Source organism: Asparagus officinalis, chromosome 4 (genome assembly GCF_001876935.1).
Source record: "Asparagus officinalis chromosome 4, Aspof.V1, whole genome shotgun sequence".
NCBI classification, from domain to species: Eukaryota; Viridiplantae; Streptophyta; class Magnoliopsida; order Asparagales; family Asparagaceae; genus Asparagus; species Asparagus officinalis.
Window position 1 is genome coordinate 14,424,380 of NC_033797.1, and position 16,200 is coordinate 14,440,579.

General features: G+C 38.3%; 1 protein-coding gene and 1 long non-coding RNA gene across 22 annotated transcripts in view; both read left to right on the forward strand.

Moving 5' to 3' along the window:
- LOC109836697 overlaps positions 1 to 4,488 on the forward strand; it is a 30,190-nt gene extending 25,702 nt beyond the window's left edge. For 11 of the 21 annotated variants that reach the window (XR_002246063.1, XR_002246055.1, XR_002246056.1 and 8 more), the window contains 2 exons: positions 3,656 to 3,865; positions 4,005 to 4,488. This is a non-coding gene — a long non-coding RNA (uncharacterized LOC109836697). Of the gene's footprint in view, positions 1 to 3,646; positions 3,866 to 3,976 lie in introns of all 21 variants that reach the window. The other 10 variants (XR_002246069.1, XR_002246070.1, XR_002246066.1 and 7 more) reach the window with 10 other exon arrangements.
- On the forward strand, positions 7,437 to 15,696 carry LOC109836699. The gene is made up of 4 exons (XM_020404678.1): positions 7,437 to 8,358; positions 9,846 to 10,253; positions 14,684 to 14,889; positions 15,251 to 15,696. Exons 1-4 carry the CDS (start codon positions 7,935 to 7,937, stop codon positions 15,491 to 15,493), a joined length of 1,281 nt encoding a protein of 426 aa, XP_020260267.1. The 5' UTR covers positions 7,437 to 7,934; the 3' UTR covers positions 15,494 to 15,696.

Here is a 16,200-nt window from a genome sequence, read left to right on the forward strand (position 1 = left end):
GAAATGTCGAGGGAATCTACAAGCTATGGCAACACACAGTAAAAGACGAGACAACAGATTTACGTGGTTCGGCAAACATGCCTACGTCCACGGGAGAGGGTTTTAACTATGAGGAGAATATCAAACTATTACAAGTTCTCTCTCAACTCACTCTTTCTTTTCTCTCAAAACTCCATTCAAGAGATTTTTCCCCACACAAATAACTCCTCCACCTCTTCTCTATTTATAGGAAACCAAAGAGGGGGGAACCGAAGAGTTGGCGGGCTGAACGGGGCGGGAGAGGAAACTCGCGCGGGAAAAATCCCGCGCTCGTGATCATCGCACGGACCCGAGCACAGCATGGGCGCGGAGCTCGACGTGGGTGCAGGAAACGGCGCGGCACGAAACTCGAGCGAGCAGCAGGACGACAGCACACGAACGCTGTAACCCACGCACCGCCATGTGGGAGCGAACCGCGTTCACAATATGTTCTAGTGAACCCCAAATCTATCAAGAACAAACGTGCACATTATAAGCTCTTTTTGCTTTTAGTGCAGCCAAGAGCTCCAGCTCATCATCTGGATTTACACTTCTACATGGGAAATAGTATGTGTCAAAGAGGAGAGTGTATCTAATTGTCCAATAACCTAGCCAGCTTTAGCAAAAGTTCATAGTTTCAGATATGAAATTCTATTTGATTCTGATATGGGTTTGTAAATCTGGTTATTTATTTATTTTATTATTATTTTATTATTTTTTATAGAAACGGTGGGAGATCCCCCTGCTTTTTATTAAAAAGAAACATATGGATACAAAATATGGCACTCCCCTCACAAAATATCAAAATCATACAAAAGGCCACATGGGAAAAATACTAATAATGAATCTCGGTAGAAGATTGCATAAGCCAAGTGAGGGACTATTCGCTATCGGAGTCACTCTCATGATCGCTCGTCGACTCGTCATGCCGTACAACCTGTCACTCATCGCAGTCATCGTGCACATGACGATGCAAATCGACATGAGCCAATCGAACAATAGCTCCGACCCTTGCCTCCTTTGACACTGAACCTATCCAGAGAGAAAAGTTAGCAATCATGTGAAGAATTTAATGTGATGCTGAACTTGGATTATTTTTACAATTGTTATTTCTTTCATGCCAGACCGCCCAACAAGAGGTTGCTGTAATTATGCGCCATAAAGATAGACTCGACTTTTCATCCTAGCCCTGCTCTAAGCAGACCAAATATCACATAAATATCTAGGCGAAGTACGACCTAATATTTACCTAAAGAACATTCGTGGAAGAACAATGGAGGAACGAATGTTCTACTATTTTAGCATTTGAAAGACATAGGACATATACATTAGGTCCTTGCCACCTACGCTTCATCAGGTTGTCCCATGTCAAGATGGCATTTCTAATAGCGAGCCACAAAAATGCTCTAACTTTCATAGGTGCTCTAGAGGTTCATACCAACTCAGCCGTTGCTAATTTATACCCACAAAAATTAGGAAATCTATACATGGATCTAACCATGAAAGATTTCATGGGCGCCCAGCGCCAAAGCGGCACATCTTGCCTATAATTATTAGGTTTCCAGTCAGCTAGAAGCATAAGTATGTCTTGTTTCTGTTGTCTAATCTGACCTGGCGGTAGGTTGTTAAAATTAGGACACTATCTAGTCCTCCTCCACTAGGAGGCCACGGATGCATTTGGCTCTCTAGCAAAGGAGAAAAGATCGGGGAATAATTGTTGTAGAGTTAACTCATCACACCATCTATCCTTCCAAAATCTAATATGGGTTCCATTATTAAGTGAGAAATTAATTCCCACCTGGAATGCATCCCACACATTAGCAACCCCTTTCCAAAATCCTAAACAGTTTGAAAATTTCTAGGTGTTGGGTTTCACAATCTAGATCTTGAACCATATTTATGTGGCAACAAAGAGGCAATAGCGCCTGAAGGTTGTGCCAAGATTTTCCACCACCAACGTGCAAGCATTGCTTTGTTCATATCCCTAAGGTTTAACACACCAAGGCCTCCCTCTTCCTTCGAGCGACAATCCTGCCCCCGACAAACTAGGTTGTATCCATCCGTGTCCAGTCTATTATGTTTCCAAAGAAACTTGTAATGTTGTCGATTCTTGCCTGAGCCCATTGTGGCATCTCAAAGTAGGAAAGGAAGTATAAACATGTGGCTGATAAAGATGCATTCAATGGAGTAATGCTCCCTCCTAAAGATAGAAGTTTCTCTTCTCACCCTTCAAGTTTTTTCTCAGTCCTTTTGACCATGGGAATCCACCAATCTTGTTTCCTCAGTCTGCTGCCTGGTCTGATGGGAATTCCCAACTATGTTAATGGAAATTCTTTAGGGGACAACCTCAAATTTTCTCTATCAACGTTGCGTTGATATTCCTATCTCCTAAGAATAAAATTGTGCTTTTGTGAAAGTCAACTTTCAGCCCTGACCAAATCTGGCTATTTATTTTGTCTGCTTTAAATGATGACACTCAATACACAAATGTACCAAGACCAATGGAGATGGAAAACAGTAAATTTTCTGAAACTTCTAGAACGGGAAGTGCAAAAGCAGAAGACGTTGAGCAATTACATTCCAACATTAGGCTAGTCTCATTTATTCTGCAGTTTCAAGGTAATTTCCGAGGTGTTGAATTTTTCAATGGCATCCAATAGTGAGCTCCATCTTTTGAGCTGCCCCATCAACCTCTAGGCATATTGTTAATGTATGTCCGTAATAGTCTTCCCTGTAATATGAAGTATCTAATGCCTCTCACCACTAACCATTATATTAATACATCTCCTTCACCGCTAACATTTCGTTACTTTGTTGTTATTACCAAATTCCTTGGTTGGTTGGTTTTAAGTTGTAATGACTTTTTGCAGTTCATTGGTTATTATAGTCAGGTATTGGTATGCTACGTTTCCCTCATATCAGATACTGTTTGACAATATTGTGCCCGTGAAAAAAGAAAAAAAAAGAGCACATTATATTAATATATCTCCACCGCTAACATTCCATTACTTTGTTGTTATTCCCATATTCCTTTGTTGGTTGGTTTTAAGTTGTAATGACTCTTTGCAGTTCATTGGTTATTATAGTCAGATATTGGTATGGCTACGTTTCCCTCATATCAGATACTGTTTGACAATATTGTGCCCGTGAAAAAAAAAAGAAAAAAGAACACAGCATGTGAAAGATTGCCTTGAAGTAAATTAATAGGTGTCAAGATGCTACAGCTATAATAGCAGTGGACTTTGTGTTGTATTCATTCAGAAAAACATGTAGACCGTTGTTTAAACGACACTTCGCATATTCCTTTAGTAGCAAGAATAGAGGGGGGAAATTAGAATCAACTTGTGTTTGTTTGCGATTTGAGTTCTCCAGATCTAAAATGCTTTTCAGGAGAAAATATGTATAGAGCTTTGTTTGGACTACAATCTTCTAAATATTTTGTACAAAATTAGTCCAGGTTTAATTTCGTTATACTACCTCCAGTTTTTGCCAATGTTTCACTTGAATGTATTTGGTTTGGGTAGAACTCTATATATTATTCAAAAAGTAGCATTCTTGCGATATCTGTATGTTGCAAAATACCATGTGAGTCATGTAACTAATATATCTCAACTTTCTGCTCTTGGAGAACATGTAGGTGGAGCGTTGCCCAAGTTTGATGGAATCTGAATGGAGTTAGGTATCAATTTGGTCCCGGGCACGAGAGTAAGTAGTTTATACCTCTCAATCTTTTTCATATTTTGCCTCCAGATTTGATGCGCTTTAACGTTGCGGAGAGGTTTCTTAAAGAGGCAATCAATTGTAGTGTAGAAAAGAACAAAAGCATAGCGAATCGACAAAATATCAAGTTAGTTTCCAGTGTCCAATGTAGTCTCTTGCTTTATATAAAGTCCGTTATTGTTTACATTATCATTGTGCCTAATTTTTGTTTGGAATATCGTTCGTCTTTTTGACTTAGTTATGTCATGCTTCACACTACCCCGCAGTACTATGGAATTGCGTCAGGCTTCGTGATGCTAGCATGACACGTTCGAGGTATCCACTGATAATGGAGAGCTTGCGTCAGGCTTGGTGATGCTAGCGATGACATTCGAGGTGTCCACTGATAGTGGACGAGCTTTTAACTACATTGACTCTCAAGTCTGGGGAGCAATTGCACTTTTGTACAGCATAGAGGATGTTTCCAGCTTTGGCCAAGGATTGTTATCTTATGCAAATGAAGCGAGAAGGGTAAAACTTATCCTTTGGATGCTCAACACGAGCGTATGATCACATAGCCCTTCAGTAGTCATTGTTGCAGTTCGAACCGATCAATTTTGTATCAAAATCAATTGCAAAATCTTCTTTTTAACTGTTATTAGTTCTTGCATTGTTATGCCCATGCATTTTAAGTCTTTACCTGTGCGTGGACAATATATTTATTGGAGTTTTTTCAGGTTTTAGTGAAGTCCCACAGTTTCAACTTGTTAATTGTAGTGATTTGGTTGGATGAGTTGTTTCGTGATGTAGTACTTATCAAGACAAACACTCTATTATTGCACGCTTAGGAGAAAACTTTTTTTTTTTTTGTTGGTCAAACACCCCAAACGTTGTCATATTTTTTTTTTCTACATGGGCATGAATCGATATCCCAAATCCTAGCTGGGCTAAGATCCAGACAGACCCTGGTTGTGGTCCTGACACATAGAATGCCGCTGTACTTAATGAAAACAAAAATATAATAAGGATGTATTTGGAGCTTTAGCTTTGTTACGGGCCTCGGGCCAACATATCGGGCCCATTACTGATGATATTTCAGGTTAAGCGTTCCGTCGTAAGTAAGGAATGGGATTGCATTGGTAGTTGGGCCATGCGCATGATTAAGTATGAGAGTTTGAGATTGTGCTTTGGTGGAGAGACTTGACCGAAGCCAACTATTTGTTATTAAAGCCACATTAAAACGATTTGTATAAGGGCTAACACAATTATCGGAAAGCGCCCCCATTACTTTCAAAATATCAGAAAATCCCATATTAAACTTTTAGATTTTATCAAAAAATCCCTTTAAGATTAACTCCCTTTAAGGTTTTTATCAGAGTGTGAAGGATTTTCTGATAAACTCTCAAAGTTAATTGGGGTTTTCTGATAACCTCTAAATTTGGCGGGATTAGGGGTTCCGATACTTTCAAAGTTAACCGGGGTTTTCTGATAATCATCCATAGCTAAGGGGTTTTTTTGTTGTGTGTGTGTTGTGGGTGGGGGGAAGGATAGTGTTATTTAGGTGTTTGTACAACGCTGCCACGCCCCCACACACTCGCGCGAGCAACACACGCACACCAGAAAACAGCATTATCAATAAATGGGGAAGCACTTCGAGTAGTTCCTCGAGCAAATATTTCTCACCCCCAAAATTAGGAAATAGTAAAAAATATTAGTGCAGGGGATTGAGCGAGGAAACTTTGAGGGAGGAGTTAAATAAAATTCTTAAAGTTCAGGGAACGTTATCTACAATATCCTTAATTTTGAATGGGGTTTGTTAGAGTTGAAATGGGTAAAATGGATTTTTTTTTTTTTTGACCTCGCCTATAATTAAGGAGAGTTTTCTAATGCTATATTTGGGAGTTTATTAATGGAGGAGAAGAGAAAGAATGGAACATGAAAAAATATGAAGGAAAGAAAAGAAAGGGAAGGGAAATATAATAATCATGTGTGAGAGTTTAAGGGTTGTTTGGTTCGTTTCCTAGACATAGAGAAATGCATTTCTATGTACAAAAACATAAGTTTTGAGTTTTCCAAACTTTTCTAAGAAATAGATTGTTTCGCTTCGGTTCGCACAAAAAAATGGTGGAAAATTAATGTATTTATTTTTCTTGTGTTTGGTTCGCATGGAAAAAAATAAAAACTTTTGTTTATATGGCAAAAAGCCGACGTGGCTGCATTTTTCATCGATTTTACGAGGTTGAGGAAGGAATTGGGGAAGAGAAAAAATATGATGTGGTGGTGATTTTCACCGAGTTTCTCTTCTTCAACCCTAGCGAACCAAAGATGGGAAAAAAACCGATGGAAAACTTATATCCTACGTGGCCACGAAAAAACTGATGTGGAGACGGTGTAAAACTTTTCCACCGAGTTAAAAAACGAACCAAACAGCCCCTTAATAGAATGCACCGAGGGAAATCTTTTCTTAGATGTTAGATTTATTTCATGATGGTTCAAAACAGTTTACTTCTACCCCCCAATTTGAAGGGAGCCAACTTTTTTTTTGGGTAACAAGGAAAACCTGGTTAGTCCGCTCAACTTTAACTCCTTTGGAGTCCGCCAGCGGCCCTGGTTCGAATCTCACATCCATCCTACATCTGCAAGGAACTACCAATAATACTAGGTGCTCATCCCTAGCTGATTGGGCGAACAACGTTGGGGGCGGGCGTGAACTGGTGAGCATACAACAGGTTGAGCAAAGTGACCAGTAAAGCCCCCGGATCTCCGTCCCCACCCTTAAACCCAGGGAGACCAGGTGAATTCGGCAACGTGAATCGAAGCCCTGACCACTGTGAAGATCTGAAGTGAGCCAACTTATATCAAATAAAGATTAAGAGATGTAAATTTTATTATTTCGCTTTTCTTCCATTCCCTTTTAAAAAACTCCCAAATAAAATGAACTCATTTTAACTTTGTTGGTCCACCGCTCACTCCTTCTCAAGTCTCATCCAAACAGAGCATAAGGGGTTGTTTGTTTCACCATTTTTTTGGAAAAGGAATAGGATTTGGGTCTGATAATGGTAAAATTGTAAATAAAGGCTTCTTTATGAATCCTATTCTTGAATTTGGTTCCCCAAAATTTTATAGATTTCAGAATCTATAAAGTTGAAAAAATATGCTGATTTTATAGACACCCAAATCCTAATGATTTGGGCGGATTTGTGGCAGAAAGCTGATGCATGTGTACTGTTCTCTCTCTCTCTGTTTTTTTGGATTTCGTTTATTCACAAACCCTATATTATTATAAGACCAAAATCATATTCTCATTTCAAACCAAACTAAAGAATAGGAATTGGGGGGTTTCTTTAGAGTTGAATTCTATTTTTTCATGTTATGAAACAAACATAGAAATAAAAAAAAAAGATTCCATAAAAACATAAAATTATCTTAAAAAATTTTATGGATTAGCTAGGAATCCATAAAAAATATAGGATTCATAATCCTATTCTTGCACACTATTGAACCAAACACCCATTAAAGTTAACCCAAAATAAATAGGAGAAAGGGTAGCTAGGTAATTGTGCAGCGCCTATGGCATTATTCCCTCTGAGACAAGACAGTACGTCCCGCCCTGCTACCGAAGACGTTGTGTTTTGAACCCCAAAAAGAAAACAAAAACATATAACTTTAAAGTTTAAATTAAAAAAAACGCAAAGATCAAGATTATATCAAGACAAATTTATTTAACGCTTAATAAGTGCAAATTATCTGGGGATAGATTCATTTCTGTTCGCCCTTCTGTTTTTCTCCCGAAAACCCTAACCCGTACGTACCTATGTCTCTTGTTCAGCTCGATTTACAGTGTTTTTGAATTTGATCCAGAGATCTAGTTTAGGGTTTTAGTTTGATCTCGATGGGGTTTTTTGAGGGATCTTAGGGTTCTGGGCACCTACATTTGGGATTTCTTTGTTTTCGGTTCCGAGGTTTAGGGTTTTGGGAGTTTTTGCTGTTGTTAAGAAGGAAAAAGAGCGACAATTTTGGGGGGTTTTCTGGGGTTTAAAGCGAAGGAAGGATTTTGATTACTCCTCACTTCTCAATTACATAATTTTGGAGCTTGATCTGTTAGAAACGGAGTTCACCGTTTAGATCCCAGGAAGGGTCCGCATTTTTTGTGATTTTTCTGGAAAACAAAAAGTTGGGTCTTCTCCCCCCTTGGTTTCCGTAAGATTAAGGTCACAATGGATTTCTTCAATGTCAAACGTTTTAGGAAAATTCGCAAGCCGAAATGTGAAGAAGAGGCAGATCAAGAGAAGAATCCCTTGCCCGACGAATCGAAGGGTGAGATTACTACTGATTCGGTGGGGAAGACAGTTACAGAGGAAGAAGAAGCTGATGACGAGGATGATGATGACGATTTCATTACGAATGAGGTGAAGAGGAGGCTGAAGGAGCTGAGGAAGAACAGCTTCATGGGTGAGATCCCTGAAGAGACGTGCCCCGAAGAGGAGGAAGAGGAGGAGGGGGAGACGAGATCAAGTGAATGGAGGGAGACTGAGGTTGAGGATATGTATGCTTGGTGCGGATTCGATACATTGTATAACAAGTATTGTGAGAGGATGCTTTTATTTGATAAGATGAGTGCTCAGCAGTTGAAAGAAACAGGTATAATCTTTCTTCGGAATTGTTTTAGCATTGTTCTTCGAGATTTGACTTATTTTCTTTATGATCTATGGTAGCGTGTAAAATTTGGACTATTAATTTTGAATGTCAACAATAGTTGGATATTGATGCTTGAGTGGCGATGCTGTAACTTCATCCCAATTGGCTGTGGCCATGGCTACATCACAAAGGTCTATTTTGAAATCATTGAACCGGAGCTCCTTTCATGAATCTAAACATGCAATGCTTCGGTTTTATGTAGTTTGAAAGTCTCAACCCAATGGGGTCCTTGAATTGCTTAACCTGTAGGCTTGTCATCAGATGTAGTTTGAAAGTCTCAACCCAATGGGGTCCTTGAATTGCTTAACCTGTAGGCTTGTCATCATGCTGATTGGTAATTTTCCGTCTACCTGTAGGCTTGTCATCATGCTGATTGGTAATTTTCCGTCTCAATTAGCCTTTCATCATTCTTGTTAACATGCATGTTGAGTATGTGAAGTGGAGATTTACCCTAACCAATTCACCTGCTATATGTAATTTACATACAAGCACCTGGAAATGCTTGATATCTTGTAAAAGCCCGTGCATCATTTTTTAATGCATTTATCAGGAAATTTTGTTTCTGTTTTTCCCACTTCAGGTTCGAATTGTTTCTGCTTGTCACTCTTAGACAGCAAAATTCTTGGATTCAGGTTGTAATTTTATTTTATTAGCTTTCAACCAGTTAAATTTCAGCTTATTCTTAAACAATTGTTAGTATAATAATATCGCCTATTTTATTAGCTTTCAACCAGTTAAATTTCAGCTTATTCTTAAACAATTGTTAGTATAATAATATCGCCTAATTTGATTACATTGTGCAACAATTGTTAGTATAATAATATCGCCTAATTTGATTACATTGTGCACCATTGTTAAATCTAACTGATGCGATCGTCCCAAGTATCTCAAGTTCCCAACTTCTGCTTGGTATTACCTGAGTTTATTTCAACTCATGTAATTTAATCTAATCAATAAGGTGGTCAGAAGTTGGACTTGATTTCACTGCGCCAGTAATTATAATATAATCAATGTGAGGGTCCTAAACTATCCAAACTACATCGCATTTATTTTCATTGCACTGAGCCAAACCTGAAGCCGCCCATTTGGCTAACCTGATGCAATTCAATAAATACTTCTACGTGCGCTTTAAAGGTATTAATGTCTTCAAGGGCTAATTACATACAAGAAGAATGAACCCAAAACGTCTGCGTGTCCTTTTCCTGATTGGTTGCACCAGTTATTTTCTGCTCATGTACTGGAGCACTCTGTGGTAGAATATTTTCTAAATCCGCTAGTTATCAAAATGGAAAAATCTCTCATATCTGGGTTTGAATCATAGTTTAAAAAGTTCTGCATTTCAGAGAGATGCTCCTTCTATTTAAAATTGTGTTTTATACTTCACTTTTCTTTGTTGCTACTATCCTAGGCTGTATTATTGTTGTGTGCAGGATCATGGAATGTTTCAAATCATTCACCAAGATCAACTACAAAGAAGTTGGCTTTGACCCTTCGGAACCTCTCATTCAAGAAGCGAGATGAACACCATGAAGACTGTGAACAGCTACAGCAGTCACAGGAGGAAGACCCTTACCATAATCTTGAAACTGCTTATGTGGCACAAGTTTGTCTGTCTTGGGAAGCTCTTCACTGCCAGTACATGCAACTAAGCCATAAAATCTCCGCCCAACCTGAGGATCCCTCAGATTACTGCCATGCTGCTCAGGCCTTTCAGCAATTCCAGGTTCTGTTGCAGAGATTCATCGAGAATGAGCCTTTTGAGCAGGGACCAAGGGTGGAGACTTTTGCCCGGGCTCGGTTTTCTCTTCGAATGTTACTTCAAGTTCCCAATTTCCAAGGTAACCTCCAAGACACAGGGGCCTTCTTTAACTTCGTTACGCATAGAAATACTTACATATCTGAGGAGACATGCTTATCTCACCCATCCTGAAAAATCCCAGTACTGATTCCAGGGGTCCATCTTCTCTGAGATTGTTTTTGCTGCCAATACTACATTTCAACTTTATCGTTTTGCTTCATTTTTGCTTGTTTTCTACTGGGTTATGGAATCAGTATATAGTGTTCTTTAGCTCATCAGAAACAGCTCTAACTGATTAAAATTAGCTACCTTTCTTGATAAATGGACTTGACCTTGAGGGTCTACTTCAATCAACACATGACATGCTGTTGTAAGTTGTAACTTAAAGAGTGTATTCTAGCCTGTAGGAAAACGATCAAATGCATCTTGGTTTACAAAGTTACACCTATTACAATATGATCCAGGCATTTGCACATAGATTCATGATATATGCAATTTAAACAATTGTCTATATAACTTGGATCTTTTTGAAAGATCCCAGGTTCGTTTCCCTGTACCTTTTTTCCCATTCTTTTTGTTCTTTACTTATCAACCCAAAGTTTCATCTCTTTTATTTCGAAACCTACCTACTTAAAAAAGATTCTTTTTTAATGTTTTATTTTATTAATAAACCCAAAAGATTCTTTTTTAATGTTTTATTTTATTAATAGACCCAAATTTACCCATATATTTTGAAACCCACCTGCTTAAAATTTTTAATGCTAGACCCTTATTTTTTTCCTATTTTGTAATTAATCCCTCAAATCATGAAATTGCTATTGGCTAGGCTATGTAGCACGGACACGGATCCGACACGGCCATCCGACACGCCGACACGAGGCAAATCCTAAAAAATACATAGGATACGTGTGTTCGACGCGTGTGTCCGACACGGACACGACACGACACGGCTTCATGTTATGCGTGTCCGTGCTTCATAGTGGCTAGGTCCTGCAATTCTTAACTTATTCAGAAGTTGGCCCCTCAAATCATTGAAATTGCTATTAGGTCCCTTAATTTCTTAAGTTATTTTGTAATTGTTCCCTATAACGAAGGGTAGAAACAATAACTAGAGAGATTAATTTGAAAAAGATTACTAGACTTAGGAGACCTAAATAACAATTTCAATGCTTTAAGGGCCCTCTAAAAAACGATAGAAGCAACAATGATTGCACGGCCCTCTAATAAAGAGATTAATTTGAAAAAGATTATAAGAATTAGGGGACCTAATAACAATTTCAATGATTTAAGGGACTAATTTTGAACTAACTTCAGAAATTGAGGGAATAGTTTCAATGATTTAAAAGACTAATTTCAAACCAACTTTAGAAATTGAGAGACCGATAGCAATTTCAGTGATTTGAGGGAATAGTTTCTAAACAATGAAAGATTTAAGTTACTTATATTGAAAAAAACCTTAAAGAAGATTTTACTACCTATGCACCCAAAGTTCTATTCCCTTTTTTAGCCATAAACCCAAAGATTTATCCCATTTATTTTTGAACCTGCCAATTTCTTTCCAAAAGATTTTTTGCCTACTTAACTAAAAGTTTTACCCACATCTACATTTAAACTCACCCACTTTGAAAATCACTCTTAGATCAGAGTACTTCATCGAATTATTTTTAAACTCATTTTTATTTTAACAGTTTAGTATGCATTGTAAGGTGATATAGTGTTCTTTTCACTTTTTTTTTTGGTTCTATGTCTTAGGTGTACAATGTAACCAAATATTCTAACCATTATATTTTGGCTTTTTCACGCTAATGTTGCGGCATTGCGAACTGCAGATATGTGTTTTTGTCGATAAATCCAAAGGTTTACCTTCTTATATTTTAAACTCGCTTACTTTTCAAAAAGGAGTTTTACACCATTTACTTTAAGATCCAACAATTTACTAAATCATCTTAGATCCGAAGTACTCCAAATAATTAATTTTGCACCCACTTTGTATTAGCACTTTGCTATTGTGTAAGTTGTTATATTTAATTTTAACTTGCTTTTTTTTTTGGGTTCAAAATAGTAAGGTTGATAGTGTATTTTTAAGCCAAATGCTTGAACTATTATTTTTTGGCATTTTTCACACAGATGCCACGGCATTGCACAGGTCAATTATGCTTGTATTATCTGAATGTTTCTTCTATAGTGTTACTGCATGCACTGTGTTTTAATTTGAATGCATTTAGGCACTGTGCCCTCAGTTTCTGGTGTTTAGGCTTGAGCTCATTGAGCTGCCGCATAAACAATAAGGTAGAGATACAGGCAAAAGATAACTGGTTTCGGTGGGTATTGTGGGAATCTCTGTTCGGCCTTTTCCAGGACAGTTCTGACTCATGAACAGTTGATTGTTTTGGTAAAACATTGGTAAGATCTTCTCATGGATAATTCTAAATTGTGTTGGAAACCATTGCTGACACCTATTTTATAAAAAACATAGATTAGAGTTGAGAAGCACCTGTAGAAGTGGTCCCTAATTCTTGGGCATTGTGATGAGGTTGAATTTGATAGAGGAAGAAGAAGAGGAACAGAGGAAGAAGATAAAGAGAAGAACTAGAGGATAAGCAAACAATAATTCTCATTCATACCATCATCTCCATTACAACAACTATATATAACGACACTAATATTATCTCTACCCACTAACACCACTCTTCTCTCTACAGCTACCCACAAAACATAACTATCCACTAAGTAAAACACAAGTTACACAACTACCCACTTATCCACGTTGTGCACCCCCCCCCCCCCTTAAGGATCCTTGTCCACAAGGATAGTGAATGGAAATTGCTTCTTGACTCTCAGGTTCTTGTTGAACATTGTTATCTTCATCGTGGCTTGAATACGGTGAATCTTCGATCATGAATAGTTGTGGATGTTTACAGTGATAACTCGGAATGAACTACTCATCACAATAGTAACATAAATCATTCTCTCGACGGTGTCGTGCCTCTTGGTTGGTGAGTTGATGGAATGCTGTTGGAGTAGTATTTGAACTTGCATTCACACTCTGGGCGGGTGGAGAACCTAATACACCAGCTGTTGGGTTGGGGATGGTCGCCTTTGGTGCCACAGAAGCTGGTTGGGAGCGAAATGATTGACTCGGTTGCTTGTATAATTGATTTCGTTCCTCGATTAGTCGAGCGACTCCTATTGCATTTGCCAAGGTCTTGGGCTGCTTAATTTTTACATCGAGGCGAATGTCATCACGAAGTCCTGCAATAAAACAACCAATGAGAAAATTTTCGGATAGGCCGTCAACGCGATGAGAAAGCTTTTCAAAAGCTTAAGCTGCAACGGTTGAGTCTACGGGTCTTCGTAGTCTGTTGGACCAAAATAGAGAAGGACAGTTTTGGTGAATTCATCCCATGTAAGTGGTCCGCGAAATTTCGTCAACCATCGGTACCATTGTAGGGCGATGTCGTCAAGATGGAAGGACGCTAGCGGAACTCGTTGGTCAGAGGTAATATTTTTGAAATCAAAATATTGTTATGTTTTGTAGATCCTGTTTTGTAGATCCAGCCAGTTGGGTCCTCACCCTTGAACCTTGGAAAGGGCAATTTGAGGTGTTGGTGACGGTGGTCATTATTGGTGGTAGAACGAGCAGCCTGTGGCAAATGTGAGGATTCTCCTGGAGCAAATGAGTTAGTTTCAAGATTATTAGTATGTGGGCTCTGGACGGTTTGTAGATCTTGAAGTTCTGTTAACACCATTTGGAGTGTAGCATTAATTTGATCAAAGTTGGACTCATGTCGTGTTAAGATTTTATTAACCTCATTGCGAAATTCGGCATTCGTTTTGCCGTGAGTGTCCATGGTCGAAACTTGGCTCTGATACCAATGATGAGGTTGAATTTGATAGAGGAAGAAGAAGAGGAACAGAGGAAGAAGATAAAGAGAAGAACTAGAGGATAAGCAAACAATAATTCTCATTCATACCATCATCTCCATTACAACTACTATATATAACTACACTAATATTATCTCTACCCACTAACACCACTCTTCTCTCTACAGCTACCCACAAAACATAACTATCCACTAAGGAAAACACAAGTTACACAACTACCCACTTATCCACGTTGTGAATAGTGGTGGCACGTATCACATTGGTTGCACTTATGCATTGGCAAAATGAGTTCTAGTGCAGTTGTTTAGCTTAGTCTCCGATATGGGTTGAAAAGTTTAGCATTCATGGTCCAGAGTTGGGCTTCGCCAATAATATCTACTTCAACAGACTTCATTTGTGGAGTCATTTAAACAAAAGAAATCTTAGGGAAATTATAGTTTAGGTGTCCTTTTTTTGGGGTGGGGTGGGGGTGGGGTTGGTGTAAAGGTTCCTTTCAGTAGTGGTCAAATAAAAAAAAAGGCATTTTCATTTTAGGAATTGAACTAGATTGTTACGCTATTCATGTTAATGTCTTCTGTTACCCAGGTTTGGACCATAATGAAAATGCTAGAGACACTTTGGATGCACCAGTCTTGGCATCTGACCTCCTAAACATCATGGAGGAGTCAATCTTAACTTTCCGGCTTTTCTTGAAATTGGACAAGAAGAAGTCAAGCCATGCTATGAATTTATTCAAAGGTCATAGCCAAGATGCAAGCTCCCTTCACCAGGTTCAGGCCTCCCTCGACAAGGTACTCTCAAGTGAAACACATTTTTTGTTTCAAAAAGTATCTGATATTTGATGTTATTGAGGACACGAGTCTCAACTTGGGCATGTCTAGGATTCAGAATCACTTACAAATCTTCATACAAGAAGTGAGATTGAAAGTAACTTCTCTTTTCTGTAGTCTGCTCAATGTAATTGGTTGTTGAAAGATAATTCTGATAATTTACTGCAAACTAAAAACTCAGTAACAATCCAATATTTCTTTTCCAACAATTTAGAGCTTATTAATTTTGGGTGTATATGACTGACATGCTTTGCTTAAGTGCCACAACGAGCCAGCTAACTGGTGTTTCTCATTTCGATGAATCTCTTAAAAATTCACGCAGAAGGAGATCAAAGTAAAAGAACTCTCCAAGAAAAAATCATGGAAGAAGAAATCCTGGCCTTCCTTCCCATCAGAAGTAGAGCTGCTCTTAGGGCTAATCGACATTAAAGTTGTATCCAGGGTTCTAAGGATGGTGAGGATCAGCAAAGAACAGTTGCTTTGGTGCGAAGAGAAGATGAGCAAGATTGATTTATCTGAGAACAAGTTGCGACGCAATGCATCCCCAATCCTATTCCCTTGTTGACTGCTATTGATGGTGGCTAGTATAGTATCATCTTTTAGATGATGTAGACCAATGGGGTTTTTTTTTTTCAATCTTTTTCTGTTTGTAAATTATGAAAACCTTGGATCCCTATTGGAGGCATGTTATGGCTGTGGATTCTGTTGTTCCATCCCTTTTTCTCTACTTCTTTCTATTGAATGGTGCTGGAGTCTTTGTTAGGGTTCTACTATTATTGATGTGTTAACCCGAAGTTTAATACGGAATCCAAGGTTAAATGAGGGGATTGAAGATTAAACTAGTTACATGGTGAGATCTATGCATCATGTGAATTTGCACGTGGTTCGGATGATGCTGAAATCTGCAGGCTTTAGTAGATTCAGTTTTTGTAAATCACGATTCAGTTTTGTAAATCACGATTCAGTTGAGTGGATCGAGATTCACTGGGTGAATCTACACGATTCAGTTGAGTGAATCGCGATTCACTGGGTGAATCGACTCGATTCAGTTTTGTAAATCACGATTCACTGTGTGAATCTACTCGATTCAGTTAGGAAAGTGAGGGTTTTAAATTTTTACTGTATTTCTTTGATCTTGTTAGAATAATTGAAGGTTCTTTTATATTGTAAGAGGTTTTATATCATTGAATCTGGATTCAATTTGCTGAAGTTTGATACATTTTGTTGAATCTGGATTCAATTTACTAAATCTCAATAAATTTGGTTGAATAC